The 25,495-nt window shown below is 51.0% G+C and overlaps 1 protein-coding gene across 1 annotated transcript; it reads left to right on the top strand.

The window, feature by feature from the left end:
* Window positions 1–10,383: 10,383 nt before the first annotated feature.
* LOC142586284 (neprilysin-1-like) lies at window positions 10,384–12,051 on the top strand. The gene has a single exon (XM_075697532.1). The coding sequence runs from the start codon at window positions 10,384–10,386 to the stop codon at window positions 12,049–12,051; it is 1,668 nt and encodes a 555-aa protein (XP_075553647.1).
* The last annotated feature ends 13,444 nt before the right edge of the window (window positions 12,052–25,495 follow it).

Below are 25,495 nucleotides of genomic sequence, written 5' to 3'. Positions count from 1 at the left end.
ATTGCGTCTCGTCGACATCCTGAACTGGTCAGACGCCACTGACGAAGCACAGGATTATCACGGAGGAGACAGCGAGGCCAATCCGACAAAACCCGTACCGTGTAGCGGCAAAAAGGACGCGAAGCGATCCGAGAGCAAGGGAAGAAAATGCTCGACGACGACGTTGTCCAACCACCAAAAAGCCCGTGGGCATCGCCGGTAGTGACGGTCAAAAAGAAAGACGGCAGTCTACGTTTTTGTGTCGACTACTGCAAGCTGAACCAGGTGACAAAGAAAGACGTGTACTCATTGCCGCGTATCGACGACTCCCTCGACAGGCGTGCCCACTACTTGTCGTCGATGGACTTCAAAAGTGACTATTGGCAAATCGAGGTTGACGAAAGAGACAGAGAAAAGACTGTAATGCCTGATGGGCTTTACGAATTCAAGGTCCTGCCTTTCGGTATATGCTCAGCTGCAGTAACGTTTCAGCGACTCATGAATATGGTTCTGTCAAGCCTGAAGTGGCAGGTATGCCTAGTATACCTCGACAATTCATAGTGTTTTCGGAAACGTTCGAGGAACACCTGAGACAGCTGCTGGCGGTTCTACAAACGATCCGGTCAGCTGGCTTAACACTGAAAGCAGAAAAGTGTCACTTTGGTTTCGAGGAACTCCAGTTCTTAGGTCATCTTGTGAGTCATCAAGGCGTCCGCCCTGACCCCGACAAGATCAAGGCTGTCACAATGTTTCCATCGCCAACGGATAAGAAGGCAGTGAGGCGTTTCCTAGGTCTCTGTTCGTATTACCGAAGATTTCATAGCCAATTTTTCACATATAGCTTCACCATCAACGCGCCTTACAAGAGAAGACGTTGCCGTCGTATGGGGAGAAGAAGAACAAGCAGCGTTTAATGACCTCCGACAGCGCCTGCAAACACCTCCTGTACTGGCTCACTTTGACGAGGACGCTCTTACCATGATTCATACGGACGCTAGCAACGTAAGTCTAGGCGATGTGCTCGTGCAGTGGCAAGACTCAGCCGAGAGAGTCATTGCATACGCAAGCACGACACTCTTACGTGCTGAGTGTAATTACTCAACCACAGAAAACGAATGCCTTGCGGTGGCATGGGCCGTTATGAAGTTTCGACCGTACCTCTATGGCCCTTCCTTCAGTGTTGTCAGCGATCATCACTCACTCTGCTGGCTGACGAACTTGAAGGATCCGTCCAGTCGACTAGCGCGTTGGAGCCTAAGGCTTCAAGAATTCAATATGACAGTGGTGTACAAGTCCAGATGAAAGCACTCCGAGGCCGATTGCCTTTCAAGGTCACCGATTGAGCAGGAAGCCACAGAAGATGACGAAGACATGGATTTTATAGGCGTTCTAGACACGGCCACGATTGCTCGTCAGCAACAGGAAGATAACGAACTGATTCCACTTATTGCATTTTTAGAAGGCCGGATTACAAGTGCGCCCAAAACATTTGCGAAGAGCTTGCCATCCTTCTGCTTCCGTAATGATGTCCTTTACAAGAAGAATCTATCTGCAAGCGGAAGCAGCCGTCTACTTGTCGTCCCAACGTGCCTCCTTAATGAGGTCTTGCAAGCTTACCACGATGAACCGACATCTGGCCACCTCGGCTACACGCGAACACTGGCCCGAGTCAAAGAGAAATATTACTGGCCAAGGCTTGCCACCTTTGCGAAACAATACATGCGCACGTGCATCGATTGTCAGCGACGCAAACCACCACATACGAAACCAGCTCGGCTACTGCAACCAGTCCAAGTGCCCACGACACCATTTGCCTAAATCGGAATGGACCTTCTCGGACCATTCCGCACTTCCAATACTGACAATAAGTGGGTAATAGTTGCCACCGATTACCTCACACGCTATGCAAAAACCAAGGCCCTTCCAAGTGGCACCTGTTACGTTTCGCCTACGACGCGCGGTTTAGCCGGCGCGGCTGCAACGGACGCCGGGGCTTCGTTCAAAGCGGCAGACATTTTGGCCCGTTCGGCGCCGCCGCTACGCCTCCCCGCCAAGCGCGTCCAGGCCTGTTCTAATGCCACGTGTCTTCATGTGCGTGTGTGTGTGTATGTGCATGTTGGTGCCCACGCTTGTCGAAGCGCGGCAGCCGGGGAGAGGAGCTCCCCCAACTGTGAAGCGAGGGGGTCTGACCGGCGCCGACACGACGTATGCGCCACCTTCTCTTCCCATTGTGCCCGAACGGCGCCGGCACGACGGCTGCGCCACCTTCTCATCCCATTGTGCCCGAGCGGCACAGTCACGTGCTCGTCTATAGAGGGGTTCCTTCTTGCCCTCAACTGCGAGAGTATAAAAGCAGCTGCCCCCGGACGCCAAGAGAGGCTCCGATTTCTTCTGTTGAGTAACGTGCTCTCCCGTCTCTCTACTTCGGTCGACCTGACCGCCAACTCTTTGCGATGTTAGAATAAACAAGTTGTTTTGTTGTTACCAGTCGACTCATGCTTTGCCGGGACCTTCGGATGCTTCCAGTTGTACCCCAGGCCGCCAGGCCAACGCTACCCTTGGGGCTTGCGACCCAGGTGCAACAACGGGCGTCAGCGCCGAGTTCTCAACAACTCGTGCCAGCGGTGCGATTCCAACGACTGTCTGCCAGCGGTGAGATCGCGACAACGGAGGCCAGCAGCGAAGATATGCAGTTGACTGTATGCTGAGCAGCTCAACGACCATCCGGGAGCAGTGCAACGAGCCCTGTGTGATGACTGGTTGCCTGCAGCGGAACGACTGCGCTGAATTCTTGGCTGCGAGGTTTGTTGAGTGCGGGACTTTCTTCTTCTGAGCTTTGCCAGGCTTTTGTTAGTGTCAGAAACAGAGCTGGTAATTGTGGTTGTCGTTGCTGCCGGGTTAGTTTGCGGCAAGACAATAGTAGGCAGTAGAGAAAGCAGCATTCAGAGCAGCCATGGATTTGAAGTCGTTGCGCAAACCGAAATTGTTGGAGCTTGCAAGAGAGTTGGGTCTGGATGTCTCGGACAAACTCAGAAAACCAGAACTGCTAAGGGCTATTCTTGAGTTAGAAGCTGAGGATGACGAGCTGTCGGAATGCCTTGAGACCATTGAGGAAAGGGAGACTGCAAAAAGACAGGAGCGCGAACTTAAAGAACAAAAAGAGAAAGAAAAAGAAGAGCGAGACCGTCAACACGCTTTGGAAATGAAGCGTCTCGAGGTAGAGATGGAACGCGCTCGTAATGGAAGTCAGGCACACGGTGCAGGAGAACGCGTATTGTTCAAAATGACTGACCTGATGCGGCCGTTTAAGCTTGGAGAGGACATTGGTTTGTTCCTGGTTAACTTCGAGCGAACGTGCGAGAAGCAGGGGTTCTCTCGGGAAACGTGGCCACAGCGCTTGCTCACTTTGTTACCCGGCGAGGCGGCCGACGTAGTCGCTCGCTTGAATAGAGAGGAGGCAGAGGATTTCGACAAAGTGAAATCGAGTCTGCTAAAGAAGTACAGGCTGTCAGCGGAGGCGTTCCGTCGGAAGTTGCGGGAAAATGAGAAAGGCAAAAGTGAGTCATATACAGAGTTTGCGTACACGCTTATGTCAAACATGCAGGAGTGGCTCAAAGAAGAGAAAGCGTTTGGTGACCACGAGAAAGTTCTGCAGTGTTTCGGGCTAGAACAGTTTTATAGTCGGTTACCGGAGAACGTGCGGTACTGGGTCTTGGATAGGCCAGACGTTAGTACAGTGGCTAAAGCCGCCGAGCTAGCCGAGGAGTTTGTGACGCGTCGGGCTCGCGGAGCTAAGGACGGTCAAAAGGGTGAATTTGGCTCCAAGTTTGAGAGGCCAAAGTTCACACCCATGAGAGCCAAGGGGAACACACGTAGTGCGGATGCGAATGAAAGCAGTGCGACCGAACCTAAGGAGACGGCGGCAGCCGAAGCCGAACGCAGAAAGCGGTTCGAGACGAGGCAAGCGCGCGTCTGTTATACGTGCCAGAAGCCGGGTCACTTTTCGGCGCAGTGTCCGGAAACAAAACCAAAAGTTGTGTTTTTGTCAATATGCAGCACTGACGAAAACATGAAGCTTCTCGAGCCTTACATGCGAGACCTCCTCGTGAACGGGAAAGAGTGCCGAGTGCTTCGCGATTCCGCAGCTACGATGGATGTAGTTCACCCCTCCTACATAGAACCCGATATGTTCACAGGCGAGTGCGCATGGATCAAGCAAGCCGTGGAAGCTCATAGCGTGTGTCTGCCCGTAGCAAAAGTGCTTATTGAAGGACCATTCGGAGCGCTTGAGACGGAGGCCGCAGTGTCATCTATGCTGCCCCCCCAGTACCCGTACCTATTTTCGAACAGGTCCGATCACCTCCTGCGCGAGAAGGGGCTTTTGTTTGGTGAGGCTAGCGTTCAGGCCTTAACCAGATCGAAGGTTCGGGAGCTCGCTGCAAAGGCGGTAGTTGCGGGGCCGACGTTATCAAACAATGAAAAAGGGTCAGAGGCGCAGCAAGCCGATATTCAGAGCACGCCCGAACTGAATAAAATTGAGCCTGTAGCGTTGAAGGCGCCAGATACTGGAGAGGAAATGCCCGATAAGGGAAAGTTAGAAGAGCTATCTGCAGATTTGCTCATCGCGCCTACGTCAGACGGACTTGATAGGTTGCTAAAAGTCAGCCGGTCGGCTTTGATAGCCGAGCAAAAGAAGGATGGCAGCCTAGAAAACATACGCTGCATTGTCAAGGAAGGTATCGCCAGGAAAAATGCGCGTTTTGTGGAAAGAGGTGGAGTCCTGTACCGGAAGTATCTAGACCGCAGAGGAGTGGAGTTCGATCAGCTGATCGTGCCTCAATGCTATCGTCAGGATCTGTTGCGCTTGTCGCACGGGGGTTCGTGGTCCGGACACCTAGGAGTTAAGAAAACTAAGGACCGTCTCTTGCAAGAGTACTATTGGCCAGGGTGTTTTCGGGACGCAGACCACTTCGTGAGGTCATGTGACACCTGTCAGCGGGTGGGCAAACCAGGGAACAAATCGAGGGCGCCGTTGAGATTGGTACCTATCATTACGGAGCCTTTTAGACGGCTCGTTATTGGTACAGTGGGACCTCTGCCGGTAACAGCCACGGGGTACAGACACATTTTGACTGTGATCTGCCGAGCGACAAAGTTCCCTGAAGCAGTGCCGCTTAAAGAACTCAGCTCAGTTGAGATAGTCAATGCACTACTGTCCATATTTGCGCGAGTTGGTTTTCCTGCGGAAATCCAATCAGATCAGGGCCCAGTGTTTACTAGCGCTTTGACGACAACTTTTCTCGAAAGGTGTGGGGTAAAGCTGTTACAGAGCTCAGTGTACCACCCACAGTCGAATTCCGTTGAGAAGCTCCACTCCGTCATGAAGCGCGTGTTGAGAGCATTGTGTTTTGAACATCAAACTGACTGGGAGCTGTGTCTACCTGGGGTGATGTTTGCATTACGGACCGCGCCGCATGCGGCTACGGGGTTTTCGCCAGCTGAGCTGGTGTACGGTCGCTCGCTGCGATCTCCGCTTCGCATGCTTCGAGAATCGTGGGAAGGCAGGGGCGACGACCCAGTCGTGGTGGAGTACGTGCTTAAGCTCCTCGAACGCTTAAGAAGGGCACAGGAGTTGTCAGGTGAAGCAATGGCAAAGGCCCAGCAGAGGGCCAAGGTTTATTATGATCGGACAGCCAGGGCCCGTCCTTTTGATGTGGGCGATGAGGTCATGATATTGCGCACATCGCTAAACAACAAACTAGACGTGCAGTGGGAGGGCCCAGCACGAATTGTTCAGAAACTGTCGGACGTCAACTACGTGGTGAGTCTGCCAGGAAAGCGGAAAGCACAGCATGTTTACCACTGTAATCTGCTCAAACCTTATAGACAAAGGGAAGCAGTGGTGTGCATGATGGTAAACGTTCCTGAAGAGCTTCCGGTCGAGCTTCCGGGACTAGGCTCAGTGACGAACAGGGAAGACACCGATCAAGTCATTAGTGACTTAATCAGTAAAGCATCGCTGTCGCCTGAGCAGAAAACCGAACTACACCAGCTCTTACAAGAGTTTCAAGGTCTGTTCTCTGAGAGGCCTGGTAGGACTTCTGTCCTTACTCATGACATAGAACTTACCTCCCCAGAGCCAGTACGATCCAAGGCGTACCGGGTGTCACCCCGCCAGAGCGATATTATGGAGGCTGAGGTAAAGAAAATGCTACAGCTCGGTGTTATTGAGGCAGGTGAGAGTGATTATACCTCCCCTTTGATTTTAGTTGAGGTACCGGGCAAGGAACCTCGTCCTTGCGTCGACTACCGCAGGCTTAATTCCATCACTAAGGATCAAATTTATCCGATCCCTAACATCGAGGAGCGCCTTGAGAAAGTTAGTAGCGCTCAGTTTATTTCCACCCTAGATCTTGTCAGGGGTTATTGGCAGGTTCCACTTACAGAAGAGGCTAGTAGGTATGCGGCGTTCATTTCACCAATGGGAACATTCCGTCCTAAAGTGTTGAGTTTTGGTTTGAAGAACGCGCCATACTGTTTTTCAAGCCTCATGGATGAAGTGTTGCGGGGACAGCAAGAATTCGCTTTACCGTATTTAGACGACGTAGCGATATTCTCCGCATCCTGGTCTGAGCATATGGCACACTTGCGGGCAGTATTAACCCGCCTGCGCGAAGCGGGCTTGACAGTCAAGGCTCCCAAGTGCCAGTTAGCACAGGCCGAGGTTGTCTACCTCGGTCACGTGATTGGTCAGGGTCGTCGCCGCCCCTCTGAAATAAAGGTGGCCGCTGTGCGAGACTTCCCGCAACCGCGCACGAAGACCGATATTCGGTCGTTCTTAGGTGTCGCCGGCTACTATCAGAGGTACATCCCCAGGTACTCTGATATCGCGGCTCCCCTGACGGATGCTCTAAGAAAGACAGAGCCTCAAACAGTCGTCTGGGACGAGACAAAGGAAAGAGCTTTTAGCGCCCTAAAGAGCGCCCTAACAAGCCAGCCTGTGCTACGATCGCCAGACTACACAAAAGGGTTCGTAGTTCAGTGCGATGCTAGTGAGCGAGGCATGGGCGTTGTACTGTGTCAACGGGAAAATGGAGAAGTAGAACACCCCGTCCTGTATGCTAGTCGTAAGCTGACCAGTCGTGAGCAGGCGTACAGCGCCACCGAGAAAGAGTGTGCGTGTCTCGTGTGGGCCGTTCAGAAATTGTCATGCTATCTAGCCGGCTCGAGGTTTATCATTGAGACGGATCACTGCCCTCTCCAATGGCTGCAGACCATCTCTCCCAAAAATGGCTGCCTCCTGCGCTGGAGCCTCGCTTTGCAACAATATTCCTTTGAGGTGCGTTACAAAAAGGGGAGTCTCAACGGTAACGCCGATGGCTTAAGTCGAAGCCCCTAACGTAAGAATCAGCCTCAAAATTGTTTGTTACTGATGTTTTTCTTCCTGAGGCAGGATTTTTAACATATTGCTTTTGTGTAGTGTTTCAAAGTGATGATGTTCTTTCTAGTGCAATTTTCCAATTTGTGGACGCGTTCTGAGTGCTGCTAGACTACTGTAAGGAACTAGGCAGTGGTATAGAAGGGGAAAGAGCCTGGCAGGGCTTAGTGAGGGTTGTGCCGCGCTTGCTGACTGAGCGGTTGAGTTTCAGCGTAGTTCTAACGCTTGCCGGGAACGAGAACAAAAATGTGAACTCTCCCGAAGTCACTTTGCAGTGTCCTGTGCGAACCTGAACGAGAGAACGAGGCCTTCTCTGTGCGCTGCGCTCAAGAAACGTCGAGGGACGCCCGACTTCGGTTATGAGCATCATCGAGCGACATCCCTCCGGACAGCGGATGCAGTCCCCTGACCATCGGGATCTCCTTCCCCCGGCGGGGCGGTCTGTTACGTTTCGCCTACGACGCGCGGTTTAGCCGGCGCGGCTGCAACGGACGCCGGGGCTTCGTTCAAAGCGGCAGACATTTTGGCCCGTTCGGCGCCGCCGCTACGCCTCCCCGCCAAGCGCGTCCAGGCCTGTTCTAATGCCACGTGTCTTCATGTGCGTGTGTGTGTGTATGTGCATGTTGGTGCCCACGCTTGTCGAAGCGCGGCAGCCGGGGAGAGGAGCTCCCCCAACTGTGAAGCGAGGGGGTCTGACCGGCGCCGACACGACGTATGCGCCACCTTCTCTTCCCATTGTGCCCGAACGGCGCCGGCACGACGGCTGCGCCACCTTCTCATCCCATTGTGCCCGAGCGGCACAGTCACGTGCTCGTCTATAGAGGGGTTCCTTCTTGCCCTCAACTGCGAGAGTATAAAAGCAGCTGCCCCCGGACGCCAAGAGAGGCTCCGATTTCTTCTGTTGAGTAACGTGCTCTCCCGTCTCTCTACTTCGGTCGACCTGACCGCCAACTCTTTGCGATGTTAGAATAAACAAGTTGTTTTGTTGTTACCAGTCGACTCATGCTTTGCCGGGACCTTCGGATGCTTCCAGTTGTACCCCAGGCCGCCAGGCCAACGCTACCCTTGGGGCTTGCGACCCAGGTGCAACAACGGGCGTCAGCGCCGAGTTCTCAACAACTCGTGCCAGCAGTGCGATTCCAACACACCGCAGTCGAAGCAGCGCGATTCTTTATTGAAAACGTGGTTTAGAGGCACGGTGCACCAGCGGTGATAATAACGAACAGAGGGACTGCCTTTACGGCTACACTTCCAAAGACAGTGCTCTGCCTCAGCGGCACGGCTCACCCAAAGACCACAGCCTATCGCCCGCAAACGAACGGCTTAACAGAACGCTTGAACAAGACTATCGCCGGCATGCTGAGTATGCACGTAGACGTGGAGCACAAAAATTGGGATGACATTCTACCATCACATTCGCTTGCAACACTGCTCAACAGGAAACAACGCAAAAGACACCATTTAGCCTTCTCCATGGCCGTGAAGTGACGACGATGCTCGACGCGATGTTGCGACATGACTGCGGGGATATAGGCATGGACGCTGAAGCTTTCGCTCAACGTGCTAAATAAGCGAGACAACTCGCCCGCGTCAGAATCGCCCAACAACAGAACTATGACGCTCGACGCTACAATCTACGGCGCCGCTACATGACACATCAGCTAGGCGAAAAAGTGTGGGTTTGGAGTCTCATCCATCGGCGAGGGCTTTGAGAAAAACTACTCAGGTGGTACTTTGGTCCGTAAAAGGTTTTACGACGCCTCAGCGACCTGAACTATGAGGTTATCCCTGACAGTCCTGCTTCCTCCACGGCAAGGCAGCATCCACCAGAAGTTGTGCACATTGTGCGCATGAAGCCCTATTGTTCAGAATGAAGTGCCCACACAGCGTCTGCCACATCTTCCTGCCGCTAGGTGAGCATCGGCACGATGCTCTCTCTGGAGGGAGGCAAATTCCACATCCAGTACGCGGCACGTCGAGGAAGACGAAGCTCTCGCGCTTTGCGGAAGGAGAAGCAGTCCCTGCGCGATCGTTTTTCAGTTGGCCTGATATTCAAGTGTCCTGCCCCTTTGTTATCAGTTCCTGCCGCTAGCGAATCGTGACAATATGATAGTGCGTTATACAAACAGAACAATACAGCATCCCTAGATCGTTTGCTTATTTCGTACAGCTAGTTTGCTTTTTAATTGAATATCTAGAAGGGTGAGGCCAAAGCACCATTGTGCTGTGTCAACGTGTTCTCTTGTTCGACACTGACGTGCTGCCAACCCGTGCTTACAGGGCAGCCGAAGCAACAACGGACAGGCCACCAAAGCCAAGGCCACATTTGCCGTCCCAACCAGGAAGCGCACTGCTGCGGAGCTGCACCTTGCCTTGGAGAATCTCGGAAAATTTGTGAGCTGCGTCATGCACTACGTGACATCCTACGCGGCAGCGAAGTTTGCATTTCGGGCTGTGTCAGACATTGATGCATGTAGGCAGACAATCGGCGAATTTCATTTGTCATGCAGGACAGGTACTGGTTGATCTAATCCATCTTGAAATAACCTTTCTTGCAGGCGGAGACGACTCCGGAGCCAGTGACGCCAAGACCGACAAATTTCCTGAGAACGAAACTAATCATCGCATTCACGGTGGTATGTGTGGGGGTTAGCGTGCTCTTCATGTTTGCCGTGTTTGTGGTCATCGCGAAAAACCCTGATACGGTGGGCCTCAACCTATGCCGAACCAAGGACTGCGACGAGCACTTGATGCTGCTTACCAGACGCCTCGACTTGAAGCTCGACCCTTGCGAGGATTTCGCTGCCTTCGTGTGTTCTGCGTGGCGGATGTCACGTACGAATAGGGAACAAGCAAGATCGGCCATAGATGACCTACGCTTCAGCTGGTACGACCACTTCGACAACACCTTGAGACGGGGCGCGCTAAGCCTTACCGCGGCAAGGAAACCACGCGCAATGTACACCATGTGTCGGCGCTACTTCCCTGCAAACCTGTCGCAGATGGCCTTAATCTTCAAACACATCAAAGAGTACGAACTTCAATGGCCGGATCCACCCACGCAGCCACATGATCCGTTGAGTATGCTTGTCTTGCTCAGCTACAAGTGGGAGCTGCATTTCTGGATCACGGTCAACATGCTGGAACATTCACTCAGCGGCAAGCGGCGCATCCTAGTCAGACCAGGTCTGTTACTCTCCTTGCTGCTTTACCAACACCAGGCGGTCGCGCAGTCCTATGTCCAGTACTGGAAGCAATACCTGGTATTCTTGCATCCGAATGCCAGCACTCGCCCAACTGTAAACGAGAAGCTTGTCAACGAGATACGGAGGATTGAAGACGACGTGCTGAACAGCTTGCAAATCATTGCCGCGTCCCCTCGGAAGAGCCCCGCGCTGTTTTCCTTCGGCAAATTACGCACCTACGTTCCGAACGCTTCCGTCACCCTATGGCGCGAGGCGTTCCAGACAGGCATGTCGCTGCAGCCGCCGCTAACCGATGACGACGAGATTGCCGTTAGCGACGTATCGTACATCAGGACGGTCTCTGAGCTATTGGCCAAGTACAGTGAAGTGCAGCTCAACATGCACATAACGTGGCTGGCTCTACAGTATTACGCCCCCGTGGCCGACTACTCCATTCTCGTGGGCTATTATGGCAGCGGAGAGAAGGCGAAAGAGTACCTGCCAGCTTATTGTGCGCACAAGACGGAGGCCGCTTACAAGGTACTCATACTGGCCCTCGGCTTCTACGCCCGGTTCACTGACCAAGACCGAACGGCGATCGACGCCGGCTTTCATAGCCTTGTTTCGGCAGCGGTGGGAAAGATCAACAGCGCCCGCTGGATGGGCGACGAAGAAAGGGCGAGGGCTGCCGAGAAGGTCGCCTCCATGCGGATGACCCTCTGGCCGCCACAGTCTCTGCTGGACAACGACACGCTTGAGCGACTTTACGCCAACTTTCCTGAGAAAGCGCCGTCGTTTGCCCAATACTGGGTTCAGGCGCTGGAAGCGGCAACCCGAATGAACAGGACGCCGGAGTTCAGCGAGGCGCTTCTGCTGCTCGGGAGCCACTTCTCGACGTATGCCGATTACGACTACATATCAAACGCAGTGCGAGTGGCGATGGGCGCCGTGGCAAAGCCAGCGTACTACAGCCATGGTACCAAGGGCATGTTGTATGGTGGCGTGCTCTTCCTCGTGGCTTTGCAGCTAGTCAGGGCCATCGACGACGAAGGGATCAGGTGGGCGCCCAACGGTAGCGCGCTCGGCGACCCCACCTTCTCGGCTCCTGCATTAGAGGCGTACAGAGCCAGGTCACAGTGCCAGCACGGCGCCGATGACAGCGGAAGCGCGTTTCCCGATGTGCCCGCACTGGAGATCGCCTACTCCGCGCTGCACGAATCGCGCTTTCAAAACGACAGCGAACCCACAGCCCTCAGCGAGGATCTGTCGGAACTGAAGGTTTTCTTCATGACGCTATGCTACATGGCATGCGCTAGCCCCGGTGGTAGAAGCAGCATCGCTGCGGATTGCAACAAGGTCGTTCGCAATTCCTGGGCTTTCGCTGATGCGTATAGATGTCCAAAGGGCAGTAAAATGAACCCGGAAAAAAAATGTTCGTTCTTCGAGTGACCTCTAGCCTACTGGTGCAGCCGTTTATGTACAGTTAGCGCCATACCGCATGGTTAAATATGCCGCCGTGGTTTTGCATTCTGTCGTGGACGTTATATACCCTACTTCCTGGAGCTTAGCAGCTAACTCTTGCGCGAGCTTTCTTTTCTGGCACACGAAAAAATTTTTCTGTGTTTCTTGTAAGCATTCATGCGTGTACATTATGGTCCCCACATCTCTCGTGAGGCAATATTCGGCCGTATGTCGGGAATTTTTGATGAAACTTTTGCATTCAATTTGCAGTGTTTTCAGCGACAAGAACTTCAGTGACGGGCTTTTGTATATTTGTGACATCAGTCGAGCACGTTCTGTTCGTGAGTGGTCCAAGAACCATTCATTTATACTGTCACGTGCTTCGCTTGTATTGACTCTTCTGAGAAAACGTTCGCATTTTTATATTTTTTATTCGTATAATTATGGGAATGTCGCCATAAGTCCGGTTAACCGCGGATTGACGGTGTGGAGTCGTAATATCCTGCACCTCGGCTCATGTTGACACCACTAAACATAGTAAATGTGTTGTTTTGTGTTCTAGTGACTGTGCTGTCTTATAGATGTATAAGGTAGTCAATACAGATGCCTTGGTGCTTTTTACCCGTGTCCTGCTTCAAATAGCGATGGCTGTTCAAGCTCTTCTGTCACTGCACTAGCGTGCCATCGCTTAGAATATAAACTTCACGGGAAAAGGCAACTATATGCCAAAACATGACACGTTCGTTCGATCCTTGCAAGTGATGCTTAAGCTCGAGGTTAGGCGTATGTGTTCAATTCTCGCAACATAGTCACGACACAAGGCAGGACGCATGCTGCGAAACATTCTTCACGTTAGTGCCGTCCGCGATTGGCCATCGCCGCCTCGACTGTCTCGTTTTCACACCATCCCGAACACTGATCAATGAGCAAAGGTCCTTGCGTGAGAAGCTTTGGGAATGCTTGAGAACACTTTGAGAATAAAGCATGAAGGACCAAATCGTCCATATTAAGAGATTTCCATTTAGAACGTTTTTCTGAGGCCAATTCGCGCTGCTACAGCAATTGATAGATCATGGTGTAGAGCTCGATAAAAAGCAATGAAATCGCCACCCAAGCACTCCGTGCAAATGGTTAACCAGCGAAACTGAAACGTGTGGCCCCGTCTTATTACTGGGTTAATCCCGGCGGTTGATTAAATGACGGCTTCGTAGGCTGCCGGATCCTTAGTACACATTTGCGGCGTGTGCTCGGCTGCACGAGCCTGATCTAGTGCCCGGGCAGCAGCATCGGTACGGCGTAGAAGCGATCGTTTCCGGTTCGGCTCACGCCGTTGCTTATCGAAAGCTGCCTGTTCCTCAGTGCGTAAGCTGCGTGGCCCACCAATTTCAGGGCCGAAGAGAAACTGCTGCGCGCGCGCTCGGCTTCGACGGAGAGCGACGACAACACTACAGGCGCAGCCAATCGCGAACCTCTTTTCTTTTTCCGCACACGAGCATGGGGTTGTGCCGGAGGAGTTTTCGGCGTACAGGCGACGAACGGACGGACGGACGCATTCGGCTAACTATATACAGCTTCGCTGTAAAAGGGTTGTGGTATAGGCTATAACTACTTGTACAATGCTCCGTTGAAACGCGCTATACTGGGCAACAAGAGCGCACGCCAAAGCAAACACACGACACTTGAATAAGCGTGAAGGTGACGCTTAAACCAGTTAGCAGACTACCGATTTAAGTTGACTGCTTGCGGATTAATGATCGACTCAATTAGTGATATGTTAAAATAAACTGTCGTCATTTCGCGCTTGTCCACTTGTTGCGTGTCCTTTCGGTGCGTTCTTCTTGTCCCTCGCAGCGGCTTTTTCAATACTACGGCGAAATGCAAAGAAATTCAAACATGCATACAGGAGCTAATCGCGATTTATCAGGTTGAAGAAAGGAATGGTGCCCACCACTCTGCTGGCAGTGCAAGTTTCTCAAAAGTGTCGCCAGGTGAAGTGCGAACCGCTGCGACCGGGCTGTTGTCGAATCGTGCAAGAGAAGGGTAGCTTTGTGCATCGTGTGCTATATATGCTAGGCATGTGCAATGAACAACTACTATGTTCCGCTACTTCCACTTTTGAGACAGGCCATTTTGAAATGGCCACTTCACCAGCCATCGCAGAAGAGGTCGACGAAGGCGATGCTACATTTCTTAAAGGTGTCAATCTTGCACACGTCTTTTGTAATGACTGGTTTATCGGGCATGTGGCTACAGCAGCAAATGACAATCCAAATGGTTTTAACAATTTTCGTGGGCAAAGTAAACGCGTTCGCGAGCTTTTCTCTCTCTTCTTTTCTTGTCCTCTTTTCTCGCGCGAGTCACTCCTCTGCAACCACGCTAGACCAACAGTCTCAACCCACACATTAGTTAAAGCACTAAAGCATGGTAGTTTGGTACACTGTTGCAAATAGGAGTGGCCTTTTTAAAATTTGCTATGCACTTCATTGCATCGATGGAGATGCAAACTTTTGCAAGAATAGTTTGCTGCGGACATGTCCCGCAGCGACAGACACCATTAAACGCCGCGCTAACCCTACAAATAATATCACCACGCCCGAGCAGTGGGAGGCTGTGCTGCTCAGCGTATGCCCGCAAAACCAACTCTGGGCAGTCCGGCTGGCCGACGACGGCGCCAAGAATCAAGATCTGGCGGCCACCTGAGAAAGGAGGAGGGGGGGGGGGGCTCCAGTGGGGCTTATCTCCCGAGCTCGCTCCCCTTTACCGAAGCAAGGACATTTAATAAAGCTAACTCTCTCTCTCTCTCTCTCTCTCTCTCTCTCTCTCTCTCTGAATGTATATTGCGTGATCTCGGATTACTTTTTCGATTACATTTTTGAGGTTACAGCACTGCCAATAAGAACACTGCCTTTACAATTACAAAGACGATTAAAAAAATTGCATTTCAGGAATAGAAAAAAAGCGTCAGTCGCACCTTGTACAGTGGCCCGTTGAACCGAAAAAAAAAGAAGAAAGTAAGAATAAAATACCTGGGGTGACGCCGCCTTTTAGTTCTTCCATGCACAACTTCCGTTGACATCATCGATTTTGACGGCGTCAGCTGTGCACCGGCTAAATGTATGGCAAAAAAAAAAAGGTGGATTACGTTGCACTTCAAGATAAGCAAAAAATCAACTTACAGCTGTTGGGAGCTCCCTCTTCAGAAAAGCGGCCCAAGTAGACAAAAACATTTTGAAATCATTAACGCCGCACTGACGTATTGGCGGGGCAGAAAGCTTCTTGAAGAAGAAAAACAGCAGAGTTTATCAAAAGTTTGGCTAACCGCGTCACTACTTCTTTATTCTTTTATATGGAGCCTAGCAGAAGAACAGAGATCAGAAAAGATACCGTGCGGCTTTCACGTTCAGAATTCATTCACGTCAAAAAATTCACTGACGATTACGATACTCCCTAATGCGAAATTTGAGCGCAGCTCTATAGGTATCTTCATTTACTTTGTCAATACCTTGTCTTATGTTTATGTAAACACACGGTTTACATTAGGAAGAAAGCGCTCTGGGTAGCGTAGTTGGCGCGGACAATATGTTCCGTGCGGCAGACTGCAAACGGAGTTAATCGGGAGATCGCGAAAGGCAGTGCGTGGGTGAAGCGTGGGCAGCCGCCGCAGACAGACCTCCGCTCATGCAGCGCTTTGTTTCCATACAGACGACGTTCGCTATTCTGACGCCATATCGTAGTCATCGCCGCCGCACAGCCCGTCTGCGCTTTTCTTTTCACGCTTTCGTTCCAGACGAGAGCGACCCTTCGTCGCGGTGAAATCGTGTGACCAATGTCAGCGACGACAACAGCCAAGGGAGCGTCACATCGAGCCTTGCTCGTAGCCGCTCACCGTTGTCACTTGCTGCAGTGGTACCCGCCACACATGCTGGTGCGGCGGACGAGTGTAGCCCTTGCCACCTCACGCCATCCTGCCCCCCTCGGAAGCGCAGATGGGGTCGCCTACGCGGCTGCGGATACCGTGGCTGCCGGCGACTCAGCGCATTCGCAGGCTGTTTCCCCTCCGTTGCTCTCCCCCGCTTTCCGCCTCACACTTTCACTGTAGCATCCTTCTCCCCTTTCTTCCTTGCGTTGTCTTCGCTCTCGCGGGAGCGAGAGGTTACTCTCTTCGCTCCTGGGTGATCTCCGCGTTCACTCTCATCCTTCGCTCTGCTCGTGCGCTCGGTCACGCCGCCGACGCCGAAGCATGCCGACGCTCAATGCAGGATCGGGCGCTTAAGAGCTGCGCTCTAAAATTGGTTGAAATACTGTTAATTCGTTCAGAAGCGTGCTGCGTAGCTAAGCTCGGTACCCCATCCAATGGAAGCCTTGGCTTTGTTAATATTATTACGATATTATCCGCGAGATGCCCAAGAGACGAGCCGCCGCGAGAACGACGAAGTGGATCTGTGCCCTTGGCGCGAGCGAGTGTCGGCCTGGCTCTCTGGCTCCGCTTTAAATAGCCTGTAAATAGCTTCTTTCATCTGTGTCTTTCCACACGTAACAATATTGTAACGAACAATTCAAGGAGTTCAGCCACAATTATTTATTGTAGGCTAACTTGTGCCCGGGGAGTAAATAAAAAGACGACTGCCGTGTTCCAAACAACAGATAAGAATGCCTTCTCTTTTGCTCTCGGGCACCGCTTCACCTCTTCTTCTTGTATTACCCAACAACGGTCACATAAGTTGTGAGTGCGTGCGGCGAATGCACGTGTCAGTATGTCTTCGTCTTTTTCAACACACGCCGTTGTCCTCTTGGAGGGCGCGCGAACATGCGCCCGTTGTTTAGAGATGGTTCCTGCCTTGTATCGATATGGTCGATGTCGATTTATATTGATTTTACTAAAGTTATTGTACCTAACATTTTAGAGCTTTAAGTCTTGATTCTTATGAAGAAAAGAATGAAAAGGCGCACTAACGATGCCTCCACAGTCCATAGGAATAGTTCTTTTAACCCAGTACGTTGTCCGCTCCCACTACTATACGATACCGCGACGGTAGGCTTCCGTGCACAAAAGCAGAGAAAGAAGAATGGAGACTAGCCAGATAGATAGAATAAACTTTATTGTCCAACGGATAAGGTGATCTACCCACCCCCCACCCGCAGGTCAGAGGGCGAGTGCCGCCGCCTCTGATGCAGGCTGGGAGGTCTTGGGTCCCAGCTGCCTCTTCAGCCAGTTGGACGAGCCGGAGCTGGAGCTCAGAGTCCGAGCTGCGCAGCAGGGTCTCTCAGGTGTCATCATCATCATCATCATCAGCCTGGTTACGCCCACTGCAGGGCAAAGGCCTCTCCCATACTTCTCCAACAACCCCGCTCATGTACTAATTGTGGCCCTGCCATGCCTGCAAACTTCTTAATCTCATCCGCCCACCTAACTTTCTGCCGCCCCCTGCTACGCTTCCCTTCCCTTGGGATCCAGTCCGTAACCCTTAATGACCATCGGTTATCTTCCCTCCTCATTACATGTCCTGCCCATGCCCATTTCTTTTTCTTGATTTCAACTAAGATGTCATTAACTCGCGTTTGTTCCCTCACCCAATCTGCTCTTTTCTTATCCCTTAACGTTACACCTATCATTCTTCTTTCCATAGCTCGTTGCGCCGTCCTCAATTTGAGTAGAACCCTTTTCGTAAGCCTCCAGGTTTCTGCCCCGTAGGTGAGTACTGGTAAGACACAGCTATTATATACTTTTCTCTTGAGGGATAATGGCAACCTGCTGCTCATGATCTGAGAGTGCCTGCCAAACGCACCCCAGCCCATTCTTATTCTTCTGATTATTTCAGTCTCATGATCCGGATTCGCCGTCACTACCTGCCCTAAGTAGATGTATTCCCTTACGACTTCCAGTGCCTCGCTGCCTATTGTAAATTGCTGTTCTCTTCCGAGACTGTTAAGCATTACTTTAGTTTTCTGCAGATTAATTTTTAGACCCACTCTTCTGCTTTGCCTCTCCAGGTCAGTGAGCATGCATTGCAATTGTGTCTCTCAGGTGTCTCTACTATCTATTTTGTGCGTTCCCCCGGGAGAGTACGGACATTCCCATATTATGTGGTCGAGGGTCCCTCTCGCCCCACAAAGATTACATCTATTTGCTCCTGGCTTCGGGGAACATGTGGTTCGCCATAACCGGGTGCGGATACGTATAAGTTTGCAGTCGTCTCCACGCGACTGCTTGTCTGTTGTTTAATTTTGGGTCTTGCGGGGATACTAGTCTATGAGCCAATCTATAATGCTGCGCGATCTCCCCGTATTTTAGCATGCGCTCTCCGCTCCCTCGGTCGAGGGGCCCCGTAGCGGCTCGGCGGTAGAGATCTCAAGCCAGCTCGTGGGCCGCCTCGTTGCCGGGGGCGGCTTCGTGCGCCGGAGTCCAAATTATTGGAATTTTTCGATCTAACTTCCTCTGGCCTAGGATTCTGGCAGTTAAGGGCGAGATCCTTCCCTTGCTAAAATTTTGTATGGCAGTTTTGCTGTCACTGATCACAAATTTCGCGTCCGTTCCACCGCAAGCTAATGAGATGGCAATTTCCTCGGCAACTTCTATGTTGGGTCCGCGCAGAGTGACAGCGGTCACGGGAATACCCAGGCCGCTGACGGCCGTTGCCACCGTAACACTGCCGCTACCTCCCGCCGCGTCTACATAGGCCACCTCATGTTTCGAAATTTTACCGAATCTAATTTTTAATGCTTCGGCTTGTTTATGCCTCCTGTCCTTGCTATGTTCCCGGTGCATGTTTTTTGGCACGGGGGGGGGGGGGGGGGGATAATCAGATTTTTTGTCACTTCCCTATCTACTTCCACCTTTTGGGTGGGGCCTCTGTCCGGATTTATTCCAATTTTGGCCAATATGGCTCTTCCTGTCCTCGTGGTGCTAAGTCTCTCAATTTGAGAGGTTCGCACCGCTTCCGCCAGTTCTGCCCGTAATTTGTGCACTCCTGGAGCCGTCGGTCTTTCTGTGGATGTGCACACGGGCAGTCCCAGCGCTCCTTTTTCGCATTTTCTCGTTAGAGAATCCATCTTTTCTCTTTCCAACACTTTCAAATCGAGATATGGCGTTGCACAGCTCACCCGGCTGAATATGTACGCCTGCATTAGTTTAATCAAATTTTTCTCCTTCAGCCCTCGGCCTTTGCTGGCCACCCGCCTAATTAGGCTCAGGGTCTGTATTGCGTGATTCTGCAGCCTCTTGACGGTCTCGCCATTGTGGCAGTGTGACTGGAGAATCAGGCCCAAGATTCTAATTTGCTCGACTATTGGTACCTCCTTACCCGCTACTTTAATTTTGATCTCCGACGGTGCCTTGCCCCTTAAGCGTTTCGGATTGTATATAAACAATTCTGATTTCTGCGGCGAGCATGCTAGGCCTCTCTCGGCGGCGTAATCGACTATGATGTCGGTGGCGGCCTGGAGCAGGCTTTCGACAGCTGAATCACTTCCCCGGTTGACACAGAGGGTGATATCATCCGCATATATACTAAATTTTAATCCCTCGAGCTTTGCCAATTGCTCGGGGAGTTCTCTCATAGCCACGTTGAAGAGTAGGGGAGACAGAACTGATCCCTGGGGCGTACATTTACTCCCTAGCTCAATTGTGGGGGATTCCAGCGCTTGGAACCTCATGCAGGCAGTTCTTCCCGTCAGGAAGTCCCTGATGTATCGATATGTCCTGGTACCTACATCAATCTTGTTCAGCCCTTCCAGGACCACGTCATGCTTTGCGTTGTCAAAAGCATTCGTGAGGTCCAGTCCTAGAATTGATTTTGCATCTTTAGACCTTGAGTCTATTATATCTTGTTTGATTTGGAGCATGACGTCCTGCGTACACGAGTGAGGTCGGAACCCGACCATCGCACGTGGCCACAGATCGCCCTGCTCCACGAAGCCCAACAGTCTGGTCTGGACGACGTGCTCCATCAATTTCCCCACGCATGAAGTTAAGGAAATTGGCCGTAAGTTTTCCAATTGCGGAGGCTTCCCGGGTTTCGGTATTAAAATCATGCTTGCCGTCTTCCACTGTTGTGGGAGCTCGCCTTTATCCCAACATTCCTGCATGTATTTCGTTAGATAACTAATGGAATCATCGTCTAAGTTCCTGAGCATTTTGTTCCTTACCCCGTCAGGCCCCGGAGCCAACTTCGTTCTGAGTCTTACAATCTCTGCGCTCACTTCCGCTTCTGTGATGGGGGCGTCTAACGCCTCGTTAGGCGCTCCACCATAGTCGGGAAGTGGTGTTCGCGATGTTTCCCCAACGAATGTCTCAATTAATTTTTTCATGAAATAATCATCGTTCTCTTCGAACGCGTGCCTAGCTTTTGCCAATCTTATACCGGATTGAGTATTCGAGCTTGCGGGGTCCAACAAGTGCCGGAGGATGTTCCAGGTCTTGGAGAGGTTCCTGCTCCCCTCCATTTCGTCACACTTGTTGGCCCAATTTTATTCGCATAATGTAAAAGTATAATCTTCGATTTCCTTATTATGCCTAGCCATGCTTCTTCTGAGGTTGCGGTTCCATTTCTGATTTTTGAGACGACGCTCCCATGCTTTGCTTAGCTTCCCACACATGCAGAAGACGGCTGTCCGCTATCTCCGGGGCGTTATCCCCTTCGAGCGTTTTTGTCGTCTCTCTAACGTCCGATTTGAGCGCCGTCACCCATTCCTCGATGTTTCTGATGGGCCCCAGTTCCCGCGCTCTCCTCATATCTCTAAACTTATCCCACTCAACGACGGCCGTCGCTCGAGCCCTGCTCGTTTGAAGGCCCTCTTTCAGTATGGAAACAATTATGTAGTGGTCGCTGCCAAAATTTTGATCCGAATTATGCCATTCTAGATCTTTAATATGTTTTTCGAGAATGTCAGATCTGGAGATGTATCCTTACTAACGCTATTGCCCACCCTCGTTGGACTCTCAGGGTCCGTGTGCAGAGTGAGTCCTATGTCATGCGTATCTTCCCACAGCTGTCTGCCTTTCGGACTTTGGTGCGGGTACCCCCATTCCTGGTGATGTGTATTAAAATCCCTCACTATCAACAGTGGCTGGTTGATTGAAATTTAGAGGGCCTTGCGAAGCAGAGCCCTGAACGTCACCTTCCTTTGCCTGAGTGAGCTGTATAAATTCAGAAGGAATAAACTAGGGTCCTTGTGTTTTCCGGTTAGAATTTCGACAAACGCGTTCTCGATCTATCTTGACTCTAGATCGTGTTCAATGGCCGCGATATTTGTTTTCACGAGCGTTGTGACCGAGGATTTCTCCCTCCTGCCACTATGAAATGCCTGATAGCCTGACAATTTTGCGGGTCCTCCAGTTTCCTGGAGGGCAATCGCCAAAGGAGTCTCATCTAATAGCGGAATCAGCGCAAGCGGTTGCAGAATCAACCGCTTGCGCCGGAAGCCGCGACAGTTCCACTGCCAGATTTGATTTTCATTTGCGCGCCTGGCCATTTTGCAGTTGCGTGACGATCTGCTCCATATTCTGTTGCCACCCGTTCATAGCGACCATCTCATTCCTTAGCCTTTGGCATTCCTCGGCCTGTTTCTGAAATGCCCCGAGGACAGCTTGAATTTGGATGTTCATATGGTTCATAAATTCATTCACCTTGGCCTCTAACCTTTCCAAATTTTCGACCCTTTTCTCTATAGCCTGAATAGGGTCGGCGTCTTGAATTTTGCGTTTCGTTGGTGGCGGGAGGGACGCCTCTGTGACCATATTATCCTCTCATTGTGGCTGTTGACGTGCCGCTGGGGGAGTCATCTGTCTAATGGGTTGTTGCGGAGGAGGGTTTGCCTGTCTCTGTGATTTCTTTAAGTTTTGGATTTCTGACCGTTGCCAATCGACTGTCCCCGTTCATTTTTCGACCATTTTCTTTAATTTCTCAATTTCGTCGTCCCGTTCATCTCTCTGATTACTTTCCTGGGAGACCTTGCCCGTAAAATTCACACCCTTACGCTCCTTGCTCCTACCTCGTCTCCATGGGTTGGCAGGGTCCCTTGAGCTCGAGCGCCCCCTGGACTGGCTCCTGACACGGGAACCGGAGCGGCGGCGACGGTCTGCTTTGATTTGCTTCCAGTTTTGGAAAAGAGTCCTCGCGGAACTTGAAGTCGTTTCCCCCTTTGGGTTCGCGCTGTCGACTCTGATGTCCCCCACCAGTCGTCGTTGCTTGTTCCATCTTCTCCCACTGTCGCTTCTTAACTTCGTAGGGAGTGCGGAAGAGTTCTCGACACTTGGGGTCTCCTAGGGCGTGGCCTTTGCCCCACAGCTGGCATTTCAGCTCACACCTGTGGTCACTTGACGGGTTCTCGAGGCCGCAGCCACGGCACTTGACGTTCGTCGGGTCCGGGCACACGTCAGCGCGATGCCTGAGTCGGCCACAGGCGACACACACTTCGTATTTTTTACGGTACAGCTGGCATCTGTGCGGTGCCCCGTTGAGGTAAATCCATCTTGGCACTTCTTTCTCCTTGAAGAGAATAAATATCGACTAGCCAGACACAAGCGCTCGTGCTTGTATAGTCTTGCGCTTGTATTGTGCTTGCATTGTCTGTCAACAAGGCAAGCTGGTGCTAACAGCTCGCTCAAGCCAGTAGAATGTCATACGGGTATGAATGCCAGGAATGCTCGTCCCTCTATATCTCATCGACCCTCAGTGTACCTAAAGCGTACCCCAGTGAATGGGCAAGCACGTTGAGGGCATCATTCATTGGCTAAGACATCAGTGCAGCTTACACCAGCACTTTCCTGTTTACAATCGGGCAAACTCAGTGACACAAGAGCGAGCGTCCTGTTGATTTTTTGAACTTGCGCTGTATTACTGTCGACGCCATACCACTGCGTGGTTCATTCAAATAATTCATTCGATAAACGTGGATAAGTACAGTCTATACTCTTTTCCTAGGCCTCATGGGCTGATGCGCGGACACAATCCGAGCCACGAAGGCCGTGCAACAGCAAGTCAAGAAAAATGCCAAAGAAAACTACCTCTTAAAAATGCACTATATGCTGCCTTATTTTACCCCAGATTACTAGATTACCGGCAGTACATAGAAGATTTTAAAAATGCACCGACGATTACGATACTCCCTAATGCGAAATTTGAGCGCAGCTCTATACGTGAGTTCTTTTCGCGATATATTGATGCATCGCAATACTCACCGCACCAAATGGCACAGCCACGACGCACGGCGCTCTACAGGGTGCCTTCTTCTTTTTTTTTTTTTGCTCGATCAAATTATTTAAAGATTGCCTATGGCAGATAACCCTTGATCTCGATTACTCGATGAGGCGATCATTACATCTACGAGAAGTCAAAATGTACAGTTGATTAGTCAACGCGATTACACCTTGAGTAATTAAATTTGATGCTTCAATACATAAAACAGCAGTTTCCTAAAAAAGTAACTAGAACGCCAGTGCATTTCACCAGACACTTCGAAAACTATTATTTCGGAACTGGTGCGCTCCAGAGAATTCGTTCCATGTGGATACGCCTTGCGAACTCGGCGGCCATATTTGGTAGTTTGAAATATCTGGCGCAAAGTAATTACTTAGAAAGTTAATTAGCGTAATTACCTTACTTATACAATTGAACATTTTGACTTCTCGTAGAAGTAATGACCGCCTCATCGAGTAATTTACATCAAGGGTTAGAATTGTGCTATCTGCCATAGGCAATCTTTAAAAAATTTGCTGCAGTTAAAAAAAACACCCTTTATATACACCGACCGCACACTTGCCGCTTCAGGGCAACGGCAGCTTTTGCAACCGTAATCTTTACCGAGAAACGCTTGCAGCGAACGCTGAGCGCGAAGGCGAGCTTTCTGGATATCTTTTTTCTTTCCCCCGGACGGCTGGCGCCGCCGCTGCCGCGGATGTGAGCGCCATCTGTTGGAGCTTCAAGGTTTCCTCCTCCGCTTTCCTCCTCGCGCACTGTATGCTATCGCATTCTTTCATTCCCCGCTGCGCTCCACGTTCCCTAGGTTACACCGACGAGGCATGGCGACGCTCGACGCAGGCCCAGAGCTGCGCTCTAAAAAAAAGTGCGAATCAGACGAAAGAGCGACAGCTGTAGCCTGGCTCTTCCAGTGTTCTATTTTCTTTTCCTTTTACTAGAATGAAGTTTCCCACTTGACAAATTTTGGATAATACATTTCGTCCACTCAACCGTAGATTTCAAAGACAAAAGACGACTTCAGCAATCTCCGAACTTTGGAAAGATTGGGTGCGATTTGTAGACGATCACAAGGAAGAAGACGGGACAGGTGCAAATACAATGAACCAACTTGCCCAACAACGCATTCTGCTAATCTCCGAACGGCTTGCAAATAGTTAAAAGTACAGGGCAGGAAGGTACCCGCATTAAACGATCACGTTTTTCTGGGACGCAATGCTCCTATACGCGATTTCTTCAGAAAGAAAAAAGTAAACTTTATTGGAGGCCTAAATTAGTATCACACCCTGGCAGAGGAGCTAGCATGGAGGCCATGCGGCCGTGACACGTTTAGCCCACTCTAACAGCATGACTTGGCATTCTAGGTCAACTGCCTTGATCGCACACTCTCGGGGCTCGAATCTTTAGTGCGCACAGTCTGCAAACGGATCCCGTCGGCCATGCTTCTTCTTCCACCTTGCAACTCAGTTCGTTCGTTCGTTCGTTCGTTCGTTCGTTCGTTCGTTCGTTCGTTCGTTCGTTCGTTCGTTCGTTCGCTCGCTCGCTCGCTCGCTCGTTCGTTCGTTCGCTCGTTCGCTCGTTCGTTCGTTCGTTCGTTCGTTCGTTCGTTCGTTCGTTCGTTCGTTCGTTCGTTCGTTCGCTCGCTCGCTCGCTCGCTCGTTCGTTCGTTCGTTCGTTCGTTCGTTCGTTCGTTCTTTCGTTCGTTCGTTCGTTCGTTCGTTCGTTCGTTCGTTCGTTCGTTCGTTCGTTCGTTCGTTCGTTCGTTCGTTCGTTCGTTATGTTTCTTTGTTTACAGTCAATGTCATATATTTGCCGCTGATCCTTAAGTTCGGCGGGGCAACGACTGTCCCGTATGAGATGATGCACCCTACAATTTTCACTTCCCCAAAAGTTATTCTATCCACGGCAAAATTTCGTTTCCTCGCTGATCCTATGCTTCAACAAGTTTAGTCATGAGTGCATTAGCACTCTGTCACGACGTACTTTTGACTTTAGCAACACCATTCAGATTCTGCTGCTATATCCGCCTTTGTAATAACGCGTCGTGAATCCAATTAGCGCTTGCCTGATTTTTTTAAAACAGCGTTCCGCAGCACCATCTACAACCGAGCTATGGTTCAAGTCGTCAGAAGTAGCCCCTTTTCGTCATACATATGCAATCGCGTCATATTCTTAGAAGTACTATGTTTATTCGTGATCGTTTCTTTTTTATGTAAGTTTCCTTGCTCGCTGCACGA

Source organism: Dermacentor variabilis, chromosome 6 (genome assembly GCF_050947875.1).
Source record: "Dermacentor variabilis isolate Ectoservices chromosome 6, ASM5094787v1, whole genome shotgun sequence".
In the NCBI taxonomy this organism is placed as follows: Eukaryota; Metazoa; Arthropoda; class Arachnida; order Ixodida; family Ixodidae; genus Dermacentor; species Dermacentor variabilis.
The sequence above is the reverse complement of the archived record's forward strand: the minus strand, read 5'-3'. Positions and strand labels throughout refer to the sequence as shown.